The sequence below is a fragment of the Anguilla rostrata genome, chromosome 4, assembly GCF_018555375.3.
Source record: "Anguilla rostrata isolate EN2019 chromosome 4, ASM1855537v3, whole genome shotgun sequence".
In the NCBI taxonomy this organism is placed as follows: domain Eukaryota; kingdom Metazoa; phylum Chordata; class Actinopteri; order Anguilliformes; family Anguillidae; genus Anguilla; species Anguilla rostrata.
The window spans coordinates 5093957-5110581 of record NC_057936.1 but is presented as its reverse complement, the minus strand read 5'-3'; the positions used below and the strand labels follow the sequence as shown (position 1 = coordinate 5110581).

The following is a 16625-nucleotide window of genomic DNA, read 5'->3' as shown; positions in this document are numbered from 1 at the left end:
TATTTCTGCTGCTAAAAACTAAGATGAGTTTTTTCCATCTCCTTCTTACGATCACTAGTGAACTTTTCTACAGAAATATCTTGCGGAAAGGGAAAAAAAAGCATCAACAAGAAAAACAGCTGTTATCAGTCAGAAATGACGTGTTTGACTCTCTTCCAGTACTTTAAGAAGAAGTAAAGTTCATTTACTGGAGATGGCACAGAACTAGAAAAACCACTGAATACTCCTCTCGTCTATATTAAACTGCAACTAAACAGGTCAGGGGGGTGGAAAGACACACCTGGAGCAGCGGGGGTGGGGGGGGTGTTACCTCACTGCGTTTAATGATGATGTAGTGAGTCAATTAAGTACCTTCATAATCATTTTATATCACTGAGGCCTCTGGGCATAGCTGTAGGTTCTCCCTGAACAGGGTTTGCAAGGATTTTTTTTTCACTTGATCTAGCATCTCGTTAGTCATTTTTAAAAACGTTTTTTAAATTTTTTTTTAAATCAGTTTTTTTTTTTCCCTGCTCTCCATCTCTTGGGTAGACGGGAGTTCTGGAAGTTTCTGAAAGGCCTGGTGTAGCAGCTCTTGGCTTCACCTCTGAGGTTTTTAACCCACAGACAGTGAGGGGAGGGGAGGGGAGGGGAGGGGTGGCGGCTTTGCCAAGAGAGCAGGAGTTACACAGACAGCCTTTTTCCACATGAAAACTACCAGACAGGCTTCTTCTGTTGATGTGATTTTGTCAGTTTTGTTCCAAGTTCACATCTGGTTATACACACACATGCACACGTGCACAAACACGCACACACACACACGTACTCACACACACACACACACACACACACGCACACACACACTGGTTTCAGACAGTCTAGGCCCAGTATCTGTAGGTGTAGATTCCAGTGTGGAAGAGATCAGGATGGGGGGGGGGGGGGGGGGGGTGGGGGGGGGGGGTTACGGTTAGTGCTTTAGGTAGCACACTGAATTTGAGGTGGCTGTATTAAATGAGGTGTTCAGCCGTGAATAAACACTTGGGGTGTTCAGGGTGTTGCCGTGGTTATAAACCTCTCTTTCCCTCCCTCTGTCTTTCTGTGTTAACAGTGATGACGCACCGCCACCAGACCCACCCGCCCCCTCAGATACAGCAGCAGCAGCAGCAGCAGGCCTCAGTCCAGGCCCAGGCCCTGGTCTCCAGCCCCCCAGTTTCCCAGCAGAGTCTCCAGCAGCAGGGCACCCAGGCCGGGCTCATGAACCTCCCCAACCCCCTGACCACCCAGCAGCAGCACCAGCAGAAGATGAGACTGCAGAGGATCCAGCTGGAGAGGGAGTGCATCCGCATGAGGCAAGAGGAGCTAATGAGACAGGTACGCTAGGGTGCACACGGCTAGGCTAGGATAATATACCCTATGCAATGGCTAGGCATGCTAGGCTTAGATACACTAGGGTATGCCAGGCTAGGCTAATATATGCTATGGAACGGCAGGCTAGGCTAGGGTAGGATACATTAGGATATGCCAGACTAGGCTAGGATACGCTAGGGCAAACCTGGCTAGGCTAGGCTACAGCGTGCAAAGCCAGGGAGAGCGGTGCCCAGAGGTAAAGGCAGCTCGGCAGGGAAATGTGAAAGGTAGTCTAATAAAAATAAAAAATACAATAAAAGAAGGCCCCACAGGGTTTGTTTTGGGCAGCCGCCCCCCCCCCCCCCCCACAGACTTCCGGTTCAGCGAGTTACTTATTTGCTTTGTATAGCAGGAAAAGGTATCATCCAGGCAAGCGTTTAGCCACGCCCTTTTCCCGCAAGACTGCAAGTCCAGCCGCGGTCGCTCCGCCCGCCAGCCGGCCGGCCGGCCCGCTGGCCCAGAGACGTCCCGTCCCGTTACACTCTCGGAAAACCCAGGAATTTTCCAAACTGGAAAAAAAAAAACAAAAAAAAACAAAAAAACCAGAGCTGCCGTTTTGCCCTTATCCGGGTCTCCACACCCCTGAGCCACTGCAGTCCTGAAGCGGCAGTAATGTTATGTACGGCTAACGTTTACGGCCTGGCCGTTTCCCGCAAGGGATTATAAAGAGGAAACTTTCGGCGTTTGGGAGGGGGTTGTTTACATCAGTCTGAACTCGGGCGCCCCCTGGTGGCCACTGAGCTCCTAGTTTGGCGTTGAACCTGAGCAGGACGAGAAGCTTGCGCGCGCGCGCTGAGAAGACCACAGGGAGAGACGGGACGGTTTACAACGGTCTTGTGTTTATGCTGAGCGCGGGACGAGATGACTCTGGATCCGCTCTCCTCCCTCTCGGTCTCTCTCTCTCTCTCTCCCTCGTGAGTTCCCTGCGCTGCGGGATCCGGTGTTTACGAAAACCTGGCAGCTCGGAGACGCGGCAGTTGCCGCACCTCAGGGAGGTGTTTATCTTCCCGAAAATCTCAAGGCCCCCGTGTCCCGAAAATCTGTCCTCCCTTCTCCGCAAGCGTCCTGACCGTCCAGAGGTCGTCCGGAGGTCGTCCGGAGGCCAGCCAGCGGTTGAGGACTGACGCCTGCTGCTCCTTATCTCTGTCTGCGGACAGCGCGAGGAAGTTCCCAGTAAGGGAAACGAAATGGGCTCGTAACTCCGTAGTGCGGTTACATCCCAGATGGTCTGCGTGCGGTGGTTCAGCAAATCCGCCATAATGATAGGGGACAGGTGGCCAGTGGGAGGAACCTTACGAAGGTGCGTCTCGTGGACACGGTTTCCGAGCAGGATAACCTGCATGCTCAGATTCACGTATAAATGGATATGTAAATGCTAGAAAAGTTGGTAATGTTGATAAGACGTTGCTAATGCGTAATGAATGTAATGGATGTAAAAGAAAAACATAGTAAACTGAGACTCCCTTCAGGCTGCACTTCTCCCCCTCCCTCCCTACCTCCCTGTAATCTCTCATTTTTACTGTAAGCTTAGGGTTGTAACTAGGTAGCTGTTTCGCAGTTGACTTACTTAACGCACTCGTCTTAACTACTGCTTGTATAATAGACTGCGTTGTTGCTGTTCTCGTTTGTGCTAGTGTTAATCAGTTTAACCTACAGGGTCCAAGTTGAACTATGAGGTTGTTCCCTGCACTTGGAACGGTACTTCTCTCTAGGGTTTTCGACACACTTGTCACTGGTTACGGTTATACACTTTGTTGTACGTCGCCCTGGATAAGAGCGTCTGCCAAATGCCGGTAATGTAATGTAATGTAATGTGATGTGATGGGGAGTCGCTGTGGATGAGGGGTGCTGCTCAGCCGCTGAATGAGTGAGTAACAGCGGCAGTAGCAGCGCTCTTACAGGAGGAGTAATGAGGTCGCTTGGCGGCCCGTGCCCTGGGGGCGAGTTGAGTGCAGGGGCGGGGGGGGCGGGGGGGGGCGGGTAGGGCGGAGTCAGGCACGGTTTCCCCAGCAGATTTACGGGAATACAGCCGCTCTCGCGTCTTCGTTTCCGACTCGACAGCCTTGTTTCGACGCCTGGCCACGCCCTGTGCGCAGAGATGCCACAGCCCCGCCTCTCTGCCGCTTTTAAACAAAAACTCCAGTCTTTACTAGCCCCAGTCTGTATTAACCCCAGAAAGTACTAACCCCAATGTGTACTAACCCCAGAAAGTACTAACCCCACTATGTGCTAACCCCAGAAAGTACTAGCCCCAGTCTGTACTAACCCCCAACAGTACTAACCCCAGTCTGTACTAGCACCAGTTTGTACTAGTCCCAGTCTGCACTAACTACAGTCTATACTAGTACCAGTTTGTACTAGCCCCAGTCTGTATTAACCCCAGTTTGTACTAGTCCCAGAAAGTACTAGCCCCAGTCTGTACTAACCCCCAACAGTACTAACCCCAGTCTGTACTAGCCCCAGAAAGTACTAGTCCCAGTCTGCACTAACTACAGTCTGTACTAGTACCAGTTTGTACTAGCCCCAGTCTGTATTAACCCCAGTTGTACTAGTCAATACTAGCCCCAGATCTGTACTAACCCCAGTCTGTACTAACCCCAGTCGTATACCCAGTCTGTACAGCCCCAGTTACTAGTCCATCTGCCCCAGTCTGTATAACCCCAGACAGTATAGCCCTCTGTACAGCCCCAGACAGTATTAGCCCCAGTCTGTACTAACCCCAGACAGTATTAGCCCCAGTCTGTACTAACCCCAGACAGTACTAGCCCCAGTCTGTACTAACCCCAGACAGTACTAGCCCCAGTCTGTACTAACCCCAGACAGTACTAGCCCCAGTCTGTACTAACCCCAGACAGTACTAGCCCCAGTCTGTACTAACCCCAGACAGTACTAGCCCCAGTCTGTACTAACCCCAGACAGTACTAGCCCCAGACAGTATTAGCCCCAGTCTGTACTAACCCCAGACAGTACTAGCCCCAGTCTGTACTAACCCCAGACAGTACTAACCCCAGTCATGTACGAACACCTGTTTGCTCCCCTTTTGCACTCCTGAACCTCGGCCTAGTGGTTGACGCTTGACTCTGATTTTTCCCTTTTCTCTCCAGGAGGTGGCGCTGTGCAGGCAGCTGCCCATGGACTCAGACAGCATGGCTCCCGTCCCCCCAGCCGTCAACCCCGCCTCCATGAACCAGGGATCCGTGCCTAGCAACAGCACCGACCCCTTCCTCAACAGGCAAGTGCCCACTCTCCTCCATCTCTTTCTGTCCCTTTCCCTCACTCTGCCTCTTTTTCTCTCTCTCCATCACTTTCTTCCCTCTCTCACCCCCTGTCCCTCTCTCACCCTCCCCCTTCTTCTTACTCTCCTCGTCTTTCTCTGTCTTTCTGTCTCCCTTTCTCTCTTTCCCCTCCCCATACTCTGGTACAGACTGAGATATTTGTAACTCCACACAGGTGTTCATGTCACCAAACCATGGCTGTTTCAGCTAACGTGGTACCCAAAGTAACATGATTTTGATTGGCTGGGGACAGGGTTCAGTGTACTGGCAGGGGGTGAGTGAGTGTTTTTGATTGGATGGGAGTGAAGGAGGGTTTTGATTGGCTGGGGACAAGGTTCAGTGTACTGGCAGGGGGTGAGGGAGCGTTTTGATTGGCTGGGGACAGGGTTCAGTGTACTGGCAGGGGTGAGGAGCGTTGATTGGCTGGGACGGTTAGTGTACTGGCAGGGTGAGGGTGTTTTGATTGGATGGAGTGAAGGGGGTTTTGATTGCTGGACAGGTTCAGTGTACTGGCAGGGGATGAGTGAGTGTTTTTGATTGGATGGGAGTGAAGGAGGGTTTTGATTGGCTGGGCAAGGTCATACGGCAGGGGGTGAGGGAGCGTTTTGATTGGCTGGGGACAGGGTTCAGTGTACTGGCAGGGCGTGAGGGAGCGTTCTGATTGGCCGGTGTACTGAGCGGGCGGCTGTGATTTGTGCACCCCCAGCGGGCCGTTCCACTCCCGGGAGCAGAGCACGGACAGCGGCCTGGGCCTGGGGTGCTACAGCATCCCCACCACCCCCGAGGACTTCCTCAACAACGTGGACGAGATGGACACAGGTACGCCCCCCCCCCCTTCTCCCACCTACCCCCCCAACCCCCCCAAACCACCCGCTCGCAGGGCAACCGCTCAGCCCGTCCGGCAGGCACCTGTTAGCCAAAGCCGCTAACAGGAAGTGCATTTAACAGCGAAACCCCAAAAGTAAAAGATCAGTGGCTAATAAAAGATTGTTCGCCTCCAGCAAACACACACTTACACTCCCGCCCCCCCCCCCCCACCTTTGAAAATATAATTGTAATACCTCAGTAAGAAAATAAAAAATCTCTTAACCTCTCACTCTCTACCCCGCTTCATCTTTCTCTCCTTCTTTCCTTCTACGTCTCTTGTCTTTTGCTTCTCACTCTTGCCTGCTTTCTTCCTCTTTTGCCTCTCTCTGTCTCATCCCCCTTTCTCTCTCTTTAACTTCCCTCTTCCCCTCCCCCCTCTCTGTCTCTGTTTTCCCCCTCTCTCTCTCGCTCGTTCTCTCCCGCCCTCTTTCTCTCCCTTCCCTTCCCCTCTCTCCCAACCACCTTCCCCCTCTCAGGTGAGAGCCTCCCTCAGGTCAATATGGCCGCCCCGCAGCCCAGCCGTTTCCCGGACTTCCTGGACTCGCTGCCCGGAACCAACGTGGACCTGGGAACGCTGGAGGGGGCCGACCTCCTCCCCATCCTCAACGACATGGAGTCCGTGCTGAACAAGAGCGAGCCTTTCCTCACCTGGCTGTAGAGGACCAGAGACTGCACCTGTCCCGGGAAATCACTCCCAATTCCTTCCCCCCACATTTCCACAATGTTATAATACGTTAAAACTGCCTAAAAGTCATAGACAAATCCCTCTGACTTCAAAAAATAATTAAAAAAAACCACTAGCCAAAGTTTTTTTATTTTATTTTTTTAGGCTAATAGTATGTTTTCTTTTGGCATTTATGACAATTGTACAGTGAATCGCTGAAATGGTAGCCACACCAAACAAAGTATAGAAGTGTGTTTGTATATTATGTAGGATAGTTTATTAACTTTTTTTGTGCCCTATATTTAGAAACTTAAATAATTATTAAAACTGCATTCCTGCATCTGAGAGAGACGAGAACAGGCACGAACGTGCAGTCGCCAAAGTTGGCTGTGTCACGCAGTCTCATGACCGTGGAATGCATGCAGGGACACTACACTGCCAGCAGAGGGAGCCAGCGCTTCCTTTGATGCTGCAAACCTGAACGGGGTTCAGTACTGGCTGCCGAACGGTTGGTTCCCTAGCCAACACCGCCCTATGCATCCTCGTGGACTCTGAGATGAAGCCGGGATTTGAACCCGCAATCTCCACTGCTTAATCATGACTATGTCAAGATTGTAAACTCAGAAGCCTTAAAAACAAAATTTTCTATTTTTTACAAGTACCAAATACATTATTATAAAAAGACAGCTTTAAGACAGGAATTTTTTTATAAAGTGAAAATTGTATAAAGGTTAGTTTCATTGTTTTAAGAAAAAGAAAAAGATTTATTTTAATTTTAAGAAGTATCCTTAAACTTATGCCAGTTTAGTTATTAGAAAAACAGACCTTGCGCTGTTCAGGAGTAGACTTGTTTTCTATCATGTACTTTTTATATAACACTACAGTATTCTTTTTATATACTGTAAAATAGTCCAGATCATCCTTTTTGCATCTGGTGCCATATTATGACTTTTAAGATTGCATTTTAGTATTTATCGAGAGCCATGATCAATTTTTTTCAGAGATTTTTTTTTTTTTAGTACATTGTGATTTCAAAGCACTACAGGTCAGCAATGGGTTAAACTCTGTATGGAAACTGATTGCTGAGGGCATCAAGGTTGATTGATTCAGGTGATCAAAAGGTTCCCACTTTGTAAATATCAGCAAAGTAGGCCTACAGTACACACTTTGTATGTTTAAAGAACAGATCCCAACACCCAATCTTTTAGATTTTGCAGGGAGGGAAGATTGTTAAACCCACAGGGGGCATTTCTGTAATACCTGCACTGCAGAGAGTAGCTACGGGGGAAACGCTGAGTGTTCGCCGAATGAAACGGACCTAACGGTCAAGACGTGAATTATTTCTCATTCTGCCCAACCCCGCTGCAGTGTGTTATATTCACGACACCGCGGTTTCCACTTTTATATTGCATGTTGAATTACTATTTTGGTATATCTAGCATAGGTGGTTTGTAAACACCAATATTTAACATGAGTATGCTATGTTTGGTTACTATGGAGACCGACAGGACTGAGGTGGCAAGAAGTGATGGCATTGGGCAAATAGTACGTGGGGGGAGGGGGGGGGGCGGTTCGATGCACACTGCTCATGACGTCCTAGATTCGTGCGTTTATGAGTGAAAATATGCTGGAACGTACTCAGACGATATCTTATACAAGGAGAGCGAGACAATTAAAAAAAACATTGGCCTACGTGATGGGCCCGAGCCCTGAAGCCTCCTCACAGGTAGAGGACATATCTAATGTCTTGATAGACGACAGAGCTTCTAATCGAAAGCCTTTGGAACAAAATAGGAAACGTAGAGATCGAAGTCCACTCCCCATTATAAACGGATACCGGGAGGTTTTGTGTAACGCAATGAATTGATCACTTTATCGGTGCAAACACACAACAGAGTATTGCTGAGCGGGAAACTACACCATAATTCGACGTTATTGTATGTTATTAATCTATACAGTGTTGGAAGGTTTTAAGTCTTTAAAAAAACAAGTTATGGTTAAGAAACATTGGGCACTACTTACCGCGTCTTGCATTCGAAACATGAGTATTTTAACTCGACAATGCGTCACTATTACCTTGGCAGGGGGTGTGTGGCTACGTCGTGAGGCGCGAAACTGACGTACTGTACTCATTTTTATAGTACGGCAAAATAGTATACCTCAAACGTTACCCCTTGTTGAAGACGCTTTTAGCTAGATAAATGCGACCATTCAGTTTCCTCGTGTTTTAAACCACATTATTGGTGGACATAATCAATTCACTGTCAAAAGACGCATTTTAGGGCGAGGTTTCCAAGAGTAGGGTAACGATTATGGCGAAAAACTAGCATTTAATCAGCTCATTCTTTGCCCAAAATTAAATTAAAAATAAAAATATGTCAACCATAAGAAACGGAGACTATAATGATTGACAGGTGTGTGCCGCCAGTGGGATAATGTGGCAGTGACGACGTGGGGTGGTGTGGAGCACAGTTTTGAAAAGGTGCTAGAATTATATTTGAATGCTTTGGCGCGTTGTTTCTGCTATGACTGCACGCGGAAAGAGCTGTATTCTCTGCAGGTTTCAAAATGAACGTGAAAGTGGATGGAGTAAATCTGGTGTCGCAGACTAACGATGCATGAGTGCAATGCGTTTAATGGTGGTGTGGAGTTCATGTGGAGAAATGTAACCTCAACAAAAAAAAACATCTGACATGGGCAACAAATACATGCTCTTGTAACTTCTTAAAAAATAAACAAAAAAATGTTTCCGTAACCAACGTGCACTGAGTTTGGTGTTTTTTCTTGGCGAGTCTACTGGTCTTTGCGTTTAAATTCCACATTACTGCATATGATTTAAGGACAAACCTTAATACATATTTTAAAAGTAATTTAACGTCTTTATGCAAACTCCAGAAGGGAAGCTTTGCTTATGAATCACAATTTCAGGAGCTATCTATCCATACTCTATCGAAAAAATATTAGATAAATATAAGGCAGATTACAAATCAATTTCTAATTTCATAAAAACACGTTATAATGGCAATTTTGATTATCTTGCATACTTCTAGATTATGCAAGATGATCATAGGGGCACCATGTGTTTTTTACGCAGGAGGCATGTTCGTCAAGAATGATGACGCTCATTTTCAAACACAGTAGCAGAATGGCCACCAGGGGGCGTAATGCCATCATGGATTGCAGTGCCCCAGATAACGTCATTCTGTCATGTTTAGATAACGTGATATATATATATTTTAAATCCAAATTTGCTGTGATGATGATAACTTATTGTATATGTTCATATGTTTACGACTTTTTCTTTTCTCACTTTTTTCATTCAAACTAAAAGTACTTGTGCTTAATAGTACAAAATAAAAACAAACACCGATATCGAAAGCATGTGAGTATTCAGAACAATAAAGCAAGGAATAAACACAATAACCAAATCCAACAATTTTACATCAATAAAATAGATTATGAAATAAAAACAAAAAAATGACCAATTTAATAACTAGAGCTATTATTTACCATTAAAAACATAAACTGCTAAGTCTGATGAACAATATCCTTTTTTCAAATAATGTTCTTACATTCTGGAGATGAAAATTATGCAATGAGGTTATTTACGTTTTTTTTTTCTTTTTAAGCGCATGTGTTCCAAATGAAGAGATAAACAGGAAACCTTAATCTGAACTCAAAAGCGAGTTCCTCTTTCCTCTTTAAGCCCTAACAGCTGAGACAATAAACAGAGCCTGAAAATGCACTTAACAAAACAAGCAATCATTTTTATTCAGTTACCATCGTGTTTATGAGCCATAAATCTCACATAACATCCACAACCAAGTCTTGCAACAACACACACAAAAAAAAAAAAACATTTTGTCTTCTCTTTAACGTCCATTTAAAGTGCAAGCACTGCTATTGCCCTTAACCTGTTTCCGTAAATAATTCACTCACTGTCAATATTTGAAAATAATATATGGTCCCACATTCGGTACATACAGTGCGCTGTAAAAATTTAGTGAATGTCTGACAGGCGATGATGATGATAATTTATTTAATGGTCAGGGGAACACAGCTGTCCTCATGAATGGTCTTATAAAAATAAGAGCACAAAAGGAAGGGCAAAGACAGTTTGCGGTGCAGTAAATATCAGAGCCGTGATGGCTCTGTAAATATTAGCAGTGCGGAACAGTGTTGTATAAAGTTATGCAACTCAAAGTCAAACTTAGAACAAGCCGGATGGGGATACAGGTAAATCTAGTGGTAACACAGACTCTGTGGTGTTGTTTTTTTTTTTTTGTTCTATGGTCACGTTCGTTTCATTAGGTCCCCTTGAAATTAAGAGCAGTGTTTCAGCATCGGTTCTGCCGCACTAACACCACTAACGCCAACAGGACGTCTTCTCTTCTACGAACAGATGTCCACAGTTTTTTTTTTTTTGTTTTTTTTTTAATTTATGAAAGACAATTTCCATAATCAAACATGGAAATTATGAATTCCATTTGCCTGAAATGCAGAACAGACTCCCACTCTCTCTACACTTCCTGGTACAAAACGCTGCTGAACTCTGACCCCTGTCTCAGAACAGGCCTGTTTTTTTTTTTTTTTTTTTTTTTTTTGTTTTTGTTTTTTTCAAACTAGCTTTGCCCTGTTTGATCCCAGATATTTCATTGGACATTCATGCAATCTGTATTTTTCTGCCTGGCATTGTAATGTCGTGTTTGGGACGCAAGAGGATGATCCTTTTTTGTGCTTTTCTATTCTTTACTTATAGTATTTGTTCAACCTGCTTTTCAGAGGAAACTATACATCCTTCACAGTCAACCCGATGTGGACAGCGTCCCGCATCTTGCCACTATTATAAAATTTTGTATTGGTACATTCTTTTAAAATTTTGTAATTTTACATTTTATCATTTTGTTATTAAAGATAGTGGAAAAAAATATAAATTACAAATCTAATTTTGACTGAGCAAATTCTGTCTGTTCTGAAGTAAAAAAAAAAAGGCGGTAATTAATTCATTGTAATAATGTAAAATAAATATTCAACATATTCAAGAACTTGGAATTTTCTTTGCCATCATAAGACTATAGAGTCCTCCAGAAAAGTTTCTTATACCAGATATTACTTTGCATTTTTAAAAACTGAAAAAATGTATCTCATAAATATGTGATGAAAAAACCAACATATGAAAAGTTAATTATATAATATTTAAAATTCCCTTTGTCATATTCATCACGGTTCTCCTTCAAACAGCTCCATCACCCTGGAATAGAAAAAATGTCAGAATGTCAGTTTTTCAAACTCATGTCATTTCAGAACAAAAATATCTCACACATAATTTTACCTTATGGGAAATGATCTTTTTCCAAAAAAAAAAAATCAGTCCAGCATTTCAAGTTTAACACTGAAATTTAACATACTTTTTTACAAGCAAAGTATGTGCATAATCAAACAAACAAAAATTTAATTCTCCAGATAAAATAGATGTGGAATAGTAGGTTTGTTTCCCTGTCATAATCTACAGTTGTGTCATAATCTTCATAACTACGTAATCTGTCATAATCTACATAATTCATCATAATCTACTGTAGTATCATAATCTATATAATCTGTCATAATATACTGTAGTATCATTATTTATATAATATGTAAATCTACAGCAGTGTCATAATCTATATAATCTGTCACAATCTATATAATCTTCATAATCTACAGCAGTGTCATAATCTATATAATACGTCATAATCTACAGCAGGGTCATAATCTTTATAATCTGTCAATCTACTGTAGTATCATAATCTATATAATCTGTCATAATCTACTGTAGTGTCATAATCTATATAATCTGTCATAATCTACAGCAGTGACATAATCTATATAATCTGTCATAATCTACAGCAGTGTCATAATCTGTATAATCTGCCCCCCGACGGGTGTTGCTAAGCGACTGTTGGTAAGTGCCCGTCGCTGGTCATAATCTGTATAATCTGTCCCGCGGCGGGCATTGCTAAGAGCCTGTCGCTAAGCGGCCATTGCTAAGCGCCCGTCGCTAAGCGCCTGTTGCTAAGCGCCCCTCACCCCGCAGCAGCCGCAGCAGTCCCCGCAGATGGTGCCGATGAGACCGTTGAGGACCTGGAAGGCACACAGGGCCGCCTGCACCAGCCCCATGACCAGCAGCAGGGAGAAGAGCGTCAGGTGCCAGGACACGATGCCCTCCGGCTGCAGGCAGGCGTCCCACATCGATTGGTTCGACAGGTAGTTCCTGGAGAGGACAGGTGAGAGGGGCGGGGGGGGGGGGGGGAGGTGGTGAGAACTAAGGCTTCTTTCAGGCTTGAGGAGAACACTCGCTCCAGGTTCACAGGGACCAGGGTTTGGAAGGATCGATTCCATTTCAGTTTTAGGAAATTCACTTGGAAAAAAAACTTTTTAAATGTGCATTTCTGCATGTTTGGAATGAGGTGCTTTTTTTTTTTTTTTACATTTTCAAGTTTCAATTTGAGTTTAATAATCCTGCATGATTATTATGGGATGGTGTTTGTCGGTAGGATGACAGGGACGGGAGGAGACACCTGCCGGATCATATTCGCTCAGATCTAACATCGAAACTCAGCGCTGACGCAGTTCAAATTGGGTTTGGGCAAATCTGAACCATGAGCATCTAGACTGCGGTCATAAATAACGACAAATCGCGGACATGTCAAGAAATGGAATGGATGTCCTATGAAGAAGCAAGTGTCCACAAGGTGCAAGGGGTGGCATTCATTCATTTACAAATGCTAATAATGCTCTATAGGGTTCTTTAAAAAATGGAATGGACCCCAACATCACTGTATTATCAAAACATACATATGCAAGAAGCTTGTAATTTTACTATGGAAAAAGGGCTATTTTAACAGTCATTAAGAAATATATACAATACATGTTACTTGCTAGACTGCCTACACAATCAAATACAATCACATGCAGAAATATTAACAGCTGCATATTAACATAAGAACATAACTGCAATATTAGCAGCTGCAATATTAACATAAGAACATAACTCCCAAAAAATGACACTGTCGATGTGCAGGAGGGCTTCAGTGTATGCCAGTTTTTTGTGGTTTCCCTTCAATCAGCAGCCAGTTTAAGGCTTTCGAACTATTTAGCCAATCATTGACTTAATCCTTTGAAGAGTAGATTAAAAAAAAAAAAATTTTTAAAAAGATTTTTTCAAAATTCCGAGTCGGTGTTCTAGAACTCGGTCGTTTTCAGTTACCAGTAGCGATTGTTCCATCAGCGTTAGAATGTTCAGTTAGGAACATTCTAATCACGTATTTGTGACCTCGCGCGTTAAAATGGTTAAATGAAGCGGGTAATCGCTGAAACGCACCCAAAAAAATGTGCGTTTGGAAGCTGGAGCCGCAGATGAAAAATAAAAATAAAAAGGCGCTCCTTAACTTACCCTTCTTCGAAAGGATAAACAAACGTGGCGTTGCTGGCCGTGTCCAGGCCGCATTTGGGTCCGCGGTTAATTGCGACGGCGGAGATGATGATGGAGTACCCGGCACCGGCCAGTCCCACTCCGGCAAAGATGATGGACGTGAACATCTGCAGAGACCAGAGGCATGCACACTGACCAGGGAAGAGCCTGACACCCGCAAATATACACTAACACTACATTACTATCATATTATCATCCAGACTGGTTCGGCCACTGTTCTGTTTTGTAGAGAATATCAGAGAAGGTGTGCCACTCACATATTTAACACACATTATTCAGATATAGAAGCCATCTCTCTGTCTGTATCTGTCTGTAGGAAGGAGTATTTTACAGGCCTGGATCACAGGCCTGTGATCAGGAAAAAATTGGACACTTTCAATACATATTAGTATTGTATTAGTGAAAATATAGGTTTGCGTGCATGTGTATGTGTGTATGTGTGTGTGTATGTGTGTGCGCATGCATGTGTATATGTGTATGTATGTGCATGCATGTGTATGTGTGTGTGTGTATGTGCGCGCATGCATGTGTATATGTGTATGTATGTGCATGCATGTGTATGTGTGTATGCATGCATGTGTATATGTGTGTGTGTGTGCGCGTGCATGCTTGCATGTTTGTGTGTCCGTGTGTGTTTCTTTTACTCACCGCAAAGCGTCTCCCGCAACTTTCGTTGCCACAGCAACCGCAGCAGTCATTGTTCTTCAATCCCAGGAAGACGAGGGCAGGGAAGATCATCTGAAACAAAGGGAAAATGGGAATGTGGAATTATGGGAACGTGGGGCGAATGTGGAAAACCAGGAACGAGGAACATCTCTCTACATTTATTTGATCTGATTGAAGCTTACACTAACGCAGTCCGCCCAGACCCCAACACCCTTTAAATATTTATTGAACCATAAGGATGGTCTGACGAAGGGGTATATGTCCGAAACACTTTTTTTTTCTTCTTCTACATGTCTGTTTTTCTGTGGATAAGCACCCATTTTTTGGCAAGCTAAAACAAATTCATCTTTTTATCTGTGATGAGCCAATATTCACTAATATGTTCCTCACACAGATTGATATATACTGAATCTGTATCGCACCAAATTAAAATGTGGATCTTAGCTGCTGTTAGGGAGCATTATTCTCTCTGATGTTTCTCTCTGATTCTCTAAAAAAATATATATTTTCCCCAAATAACTGTATATTGACCAAAACATTACGTATTTTTATGTCTAGAAATGTATACATATTATTTCATGTACACACTATTAATGTTTGTACATTATTCATTTTAAAGCATGTATAATGCTGAATATTTTGAGAAAACATACTTGTACTGTATTTTTCATAATTTTGTAAGAGAACATTGTGTGACATCTCTCTTTCTCCCTCTCAGGAAAGATTGCCTGTATGGCTTTTTTTTTTTTTTTTAAACCAATTTAATTTGTTTACCTGATTAACATTAGGCTGGTTTCTCAGACACAGATTAATCATGGTCTTGGATTAAACTGAGTTTTTTTATGGGGAATCTCCGTTCAAAACAGAATTTAGTTTAGGGTTTGGCTTAATCTGTGACTGCGAAACTGGCTCAAAATGTTTCTTATAGAAGTCATTACTTAAAAAGCGTACATTTTGCATTCATGTTGCGATGGTAAATATAAATAGAAGCACCTTAAAGTACAGTAATTTGTCTTTTGACCTAAACAAATGCCCTCAGCACCGTTGGAGGATAAAGTGCAGGTTTTTATTCGAAAGTTAAATATCTTTTCAATCACAATATCTGCTGTTAGTTCTAAGCAATGCTTATCAGGTTTAGCTGGAAACTTTTTTTTAATTGCGCCCAGTGAGCTGTTGCTTAAATGATTTCCAAAATCCAGCCTGAAATAATGTTTAGAACAGCGATGTTAAGCTCTGGTCAACAGTGTCAGCTGGTTCCTGTATTCACCTTAAAATTCAAAACTAAGAGAAGAGGTGATGTGAATAAACTGTATAATCAACCGTTTTAACTCATCGGTAACATTCTGATGACCGCTATAAAGTAGCGGACTCCGTTGCACCTCCGCGGTGCCAGCGTTTGGACACATTTGCGATCACAACTTTCCGCAAGCATATTACGCGACACACAACAATCTGAAGTACTTCAGCCTACTCACCAAAACGCCAGACCCGATTATGCCGCCGAAGTACCACACCTCGTCGGTGATGTTTTCATTGCTTGAAGCGGGCACACCGCCCGGAAAAAACAGCAAGATATTGCATAGAACGCAAAGGATAGCCAGTGGAATGAGGGTGATGCCCAGACATTTGGCGCAACTACCAGAGCACATGGTTCCTGATTGCTGTGGGCAAACTGTACAGAAGCAGTCTCAAAAAAATAATTTAAAAAAACCACAAAAAAAAAAAACTTCAACCTCTCCAGTGAGTCTGTATTGCTGAATAGAAGCTCCAGGTTTTTTGATCAGACAGAAGCATTTATAGACCCCTGGACGAATGATGTCATTGCTTAAAATTTGATTTACAGCGGGGCTAGGCTGTGACGGCCATCTGCCTCCGTTAATGTTCTACCAGGACAATTAGATTTGCAGGGGCCCCATCAAACCAGTATACCTGCTGACGGTTGTTGAACGCTGGGCCCTTCGAATTATAGTATGTTTTTTGAAAAGGGCTTTTTCGAAGGCCTACGTCACATTTGAGATGAAATATTTTATGTAATTCACGGATGTACCTGTACAGATACCAATCACAAAGGTAGATAAAACTACACAAACTTTTATTCTGACTTAAAGAATTGGGCTACGTTTTTCATTACAAAGAAACATTATTATTATTATTATTATTATTATTATTATTTGACATATGTTTTCCGCCTGTAACTGCGTAATTGACTTGTTGCTGCCTGTCGAGGCCAGGTAGCTCTTGAAAAAGATTTTATAATCTCAATGAGCCTATCCTGGTTAAAAAGCCTAGAATATTA

General features: G+C 43.6%; 2 protein-coding genes across 3 annotated transcripts in view; one reads left to right on the top strand and one right to left on the bottom strand.

Moving 5' to 3' along the window:
- Window positions 1-8951, top strand: part of wwtr1 (WW domain containing transcription regulator 1) — a 45290-nt gene extending 36339 nt beyond the window's left edge. For both annotated transcript variants that reach the window (XM_064330205.1, XM_064330206.1), the window contains 4 exons: window positions 1088-1350; window positions 4491-4618; window positions 5368-5480; window positions 6005-8951. In XM_064330205.1, coding sequence (XP_064186275.1) covers window positions 1088-1350; window positions 4491-4618; window positions 5368-5480; window positions 6005-6186 — 686 coding nt within the window. In that variant the 3' untranslated portion in view covers window positions 6187-8951. The remainder of the gene's footprint in view (window positions 1-1087; window positions 1351-4490; window positions 4619-5367; window positions 5481-6004) is intronic.
- A 987-nt stretch (window positions 8952-9938) lies between these two features.
- tm4sf4 (transmembrane 4 L six family member 4) lies at window positions 9939-16180 on the bottom strand. Its single transcript, XM_064330207.1, has 5 exons — window positions 15805-16180; window positions 14312-14401; window positions 13625-13770; window positions 12259-12442; window positions 9939-11443 (listed from the first exon to the last, which is right to left on the bottom strand). The coding sequence occupies exons 1-5, from the start codon at window positions 15976-15978 to the stop codon at window positions 11426-11428; spliced, it is 612 nt and encodes a 203-aa protein (XP_064186277.1). The 5' UTR covers window positions 15979-16180; the 3' UTR covers window positions 9939-11425.
- Between the last annotated feature and the right edge of the window lie 445 nt (window positions 16181-16625).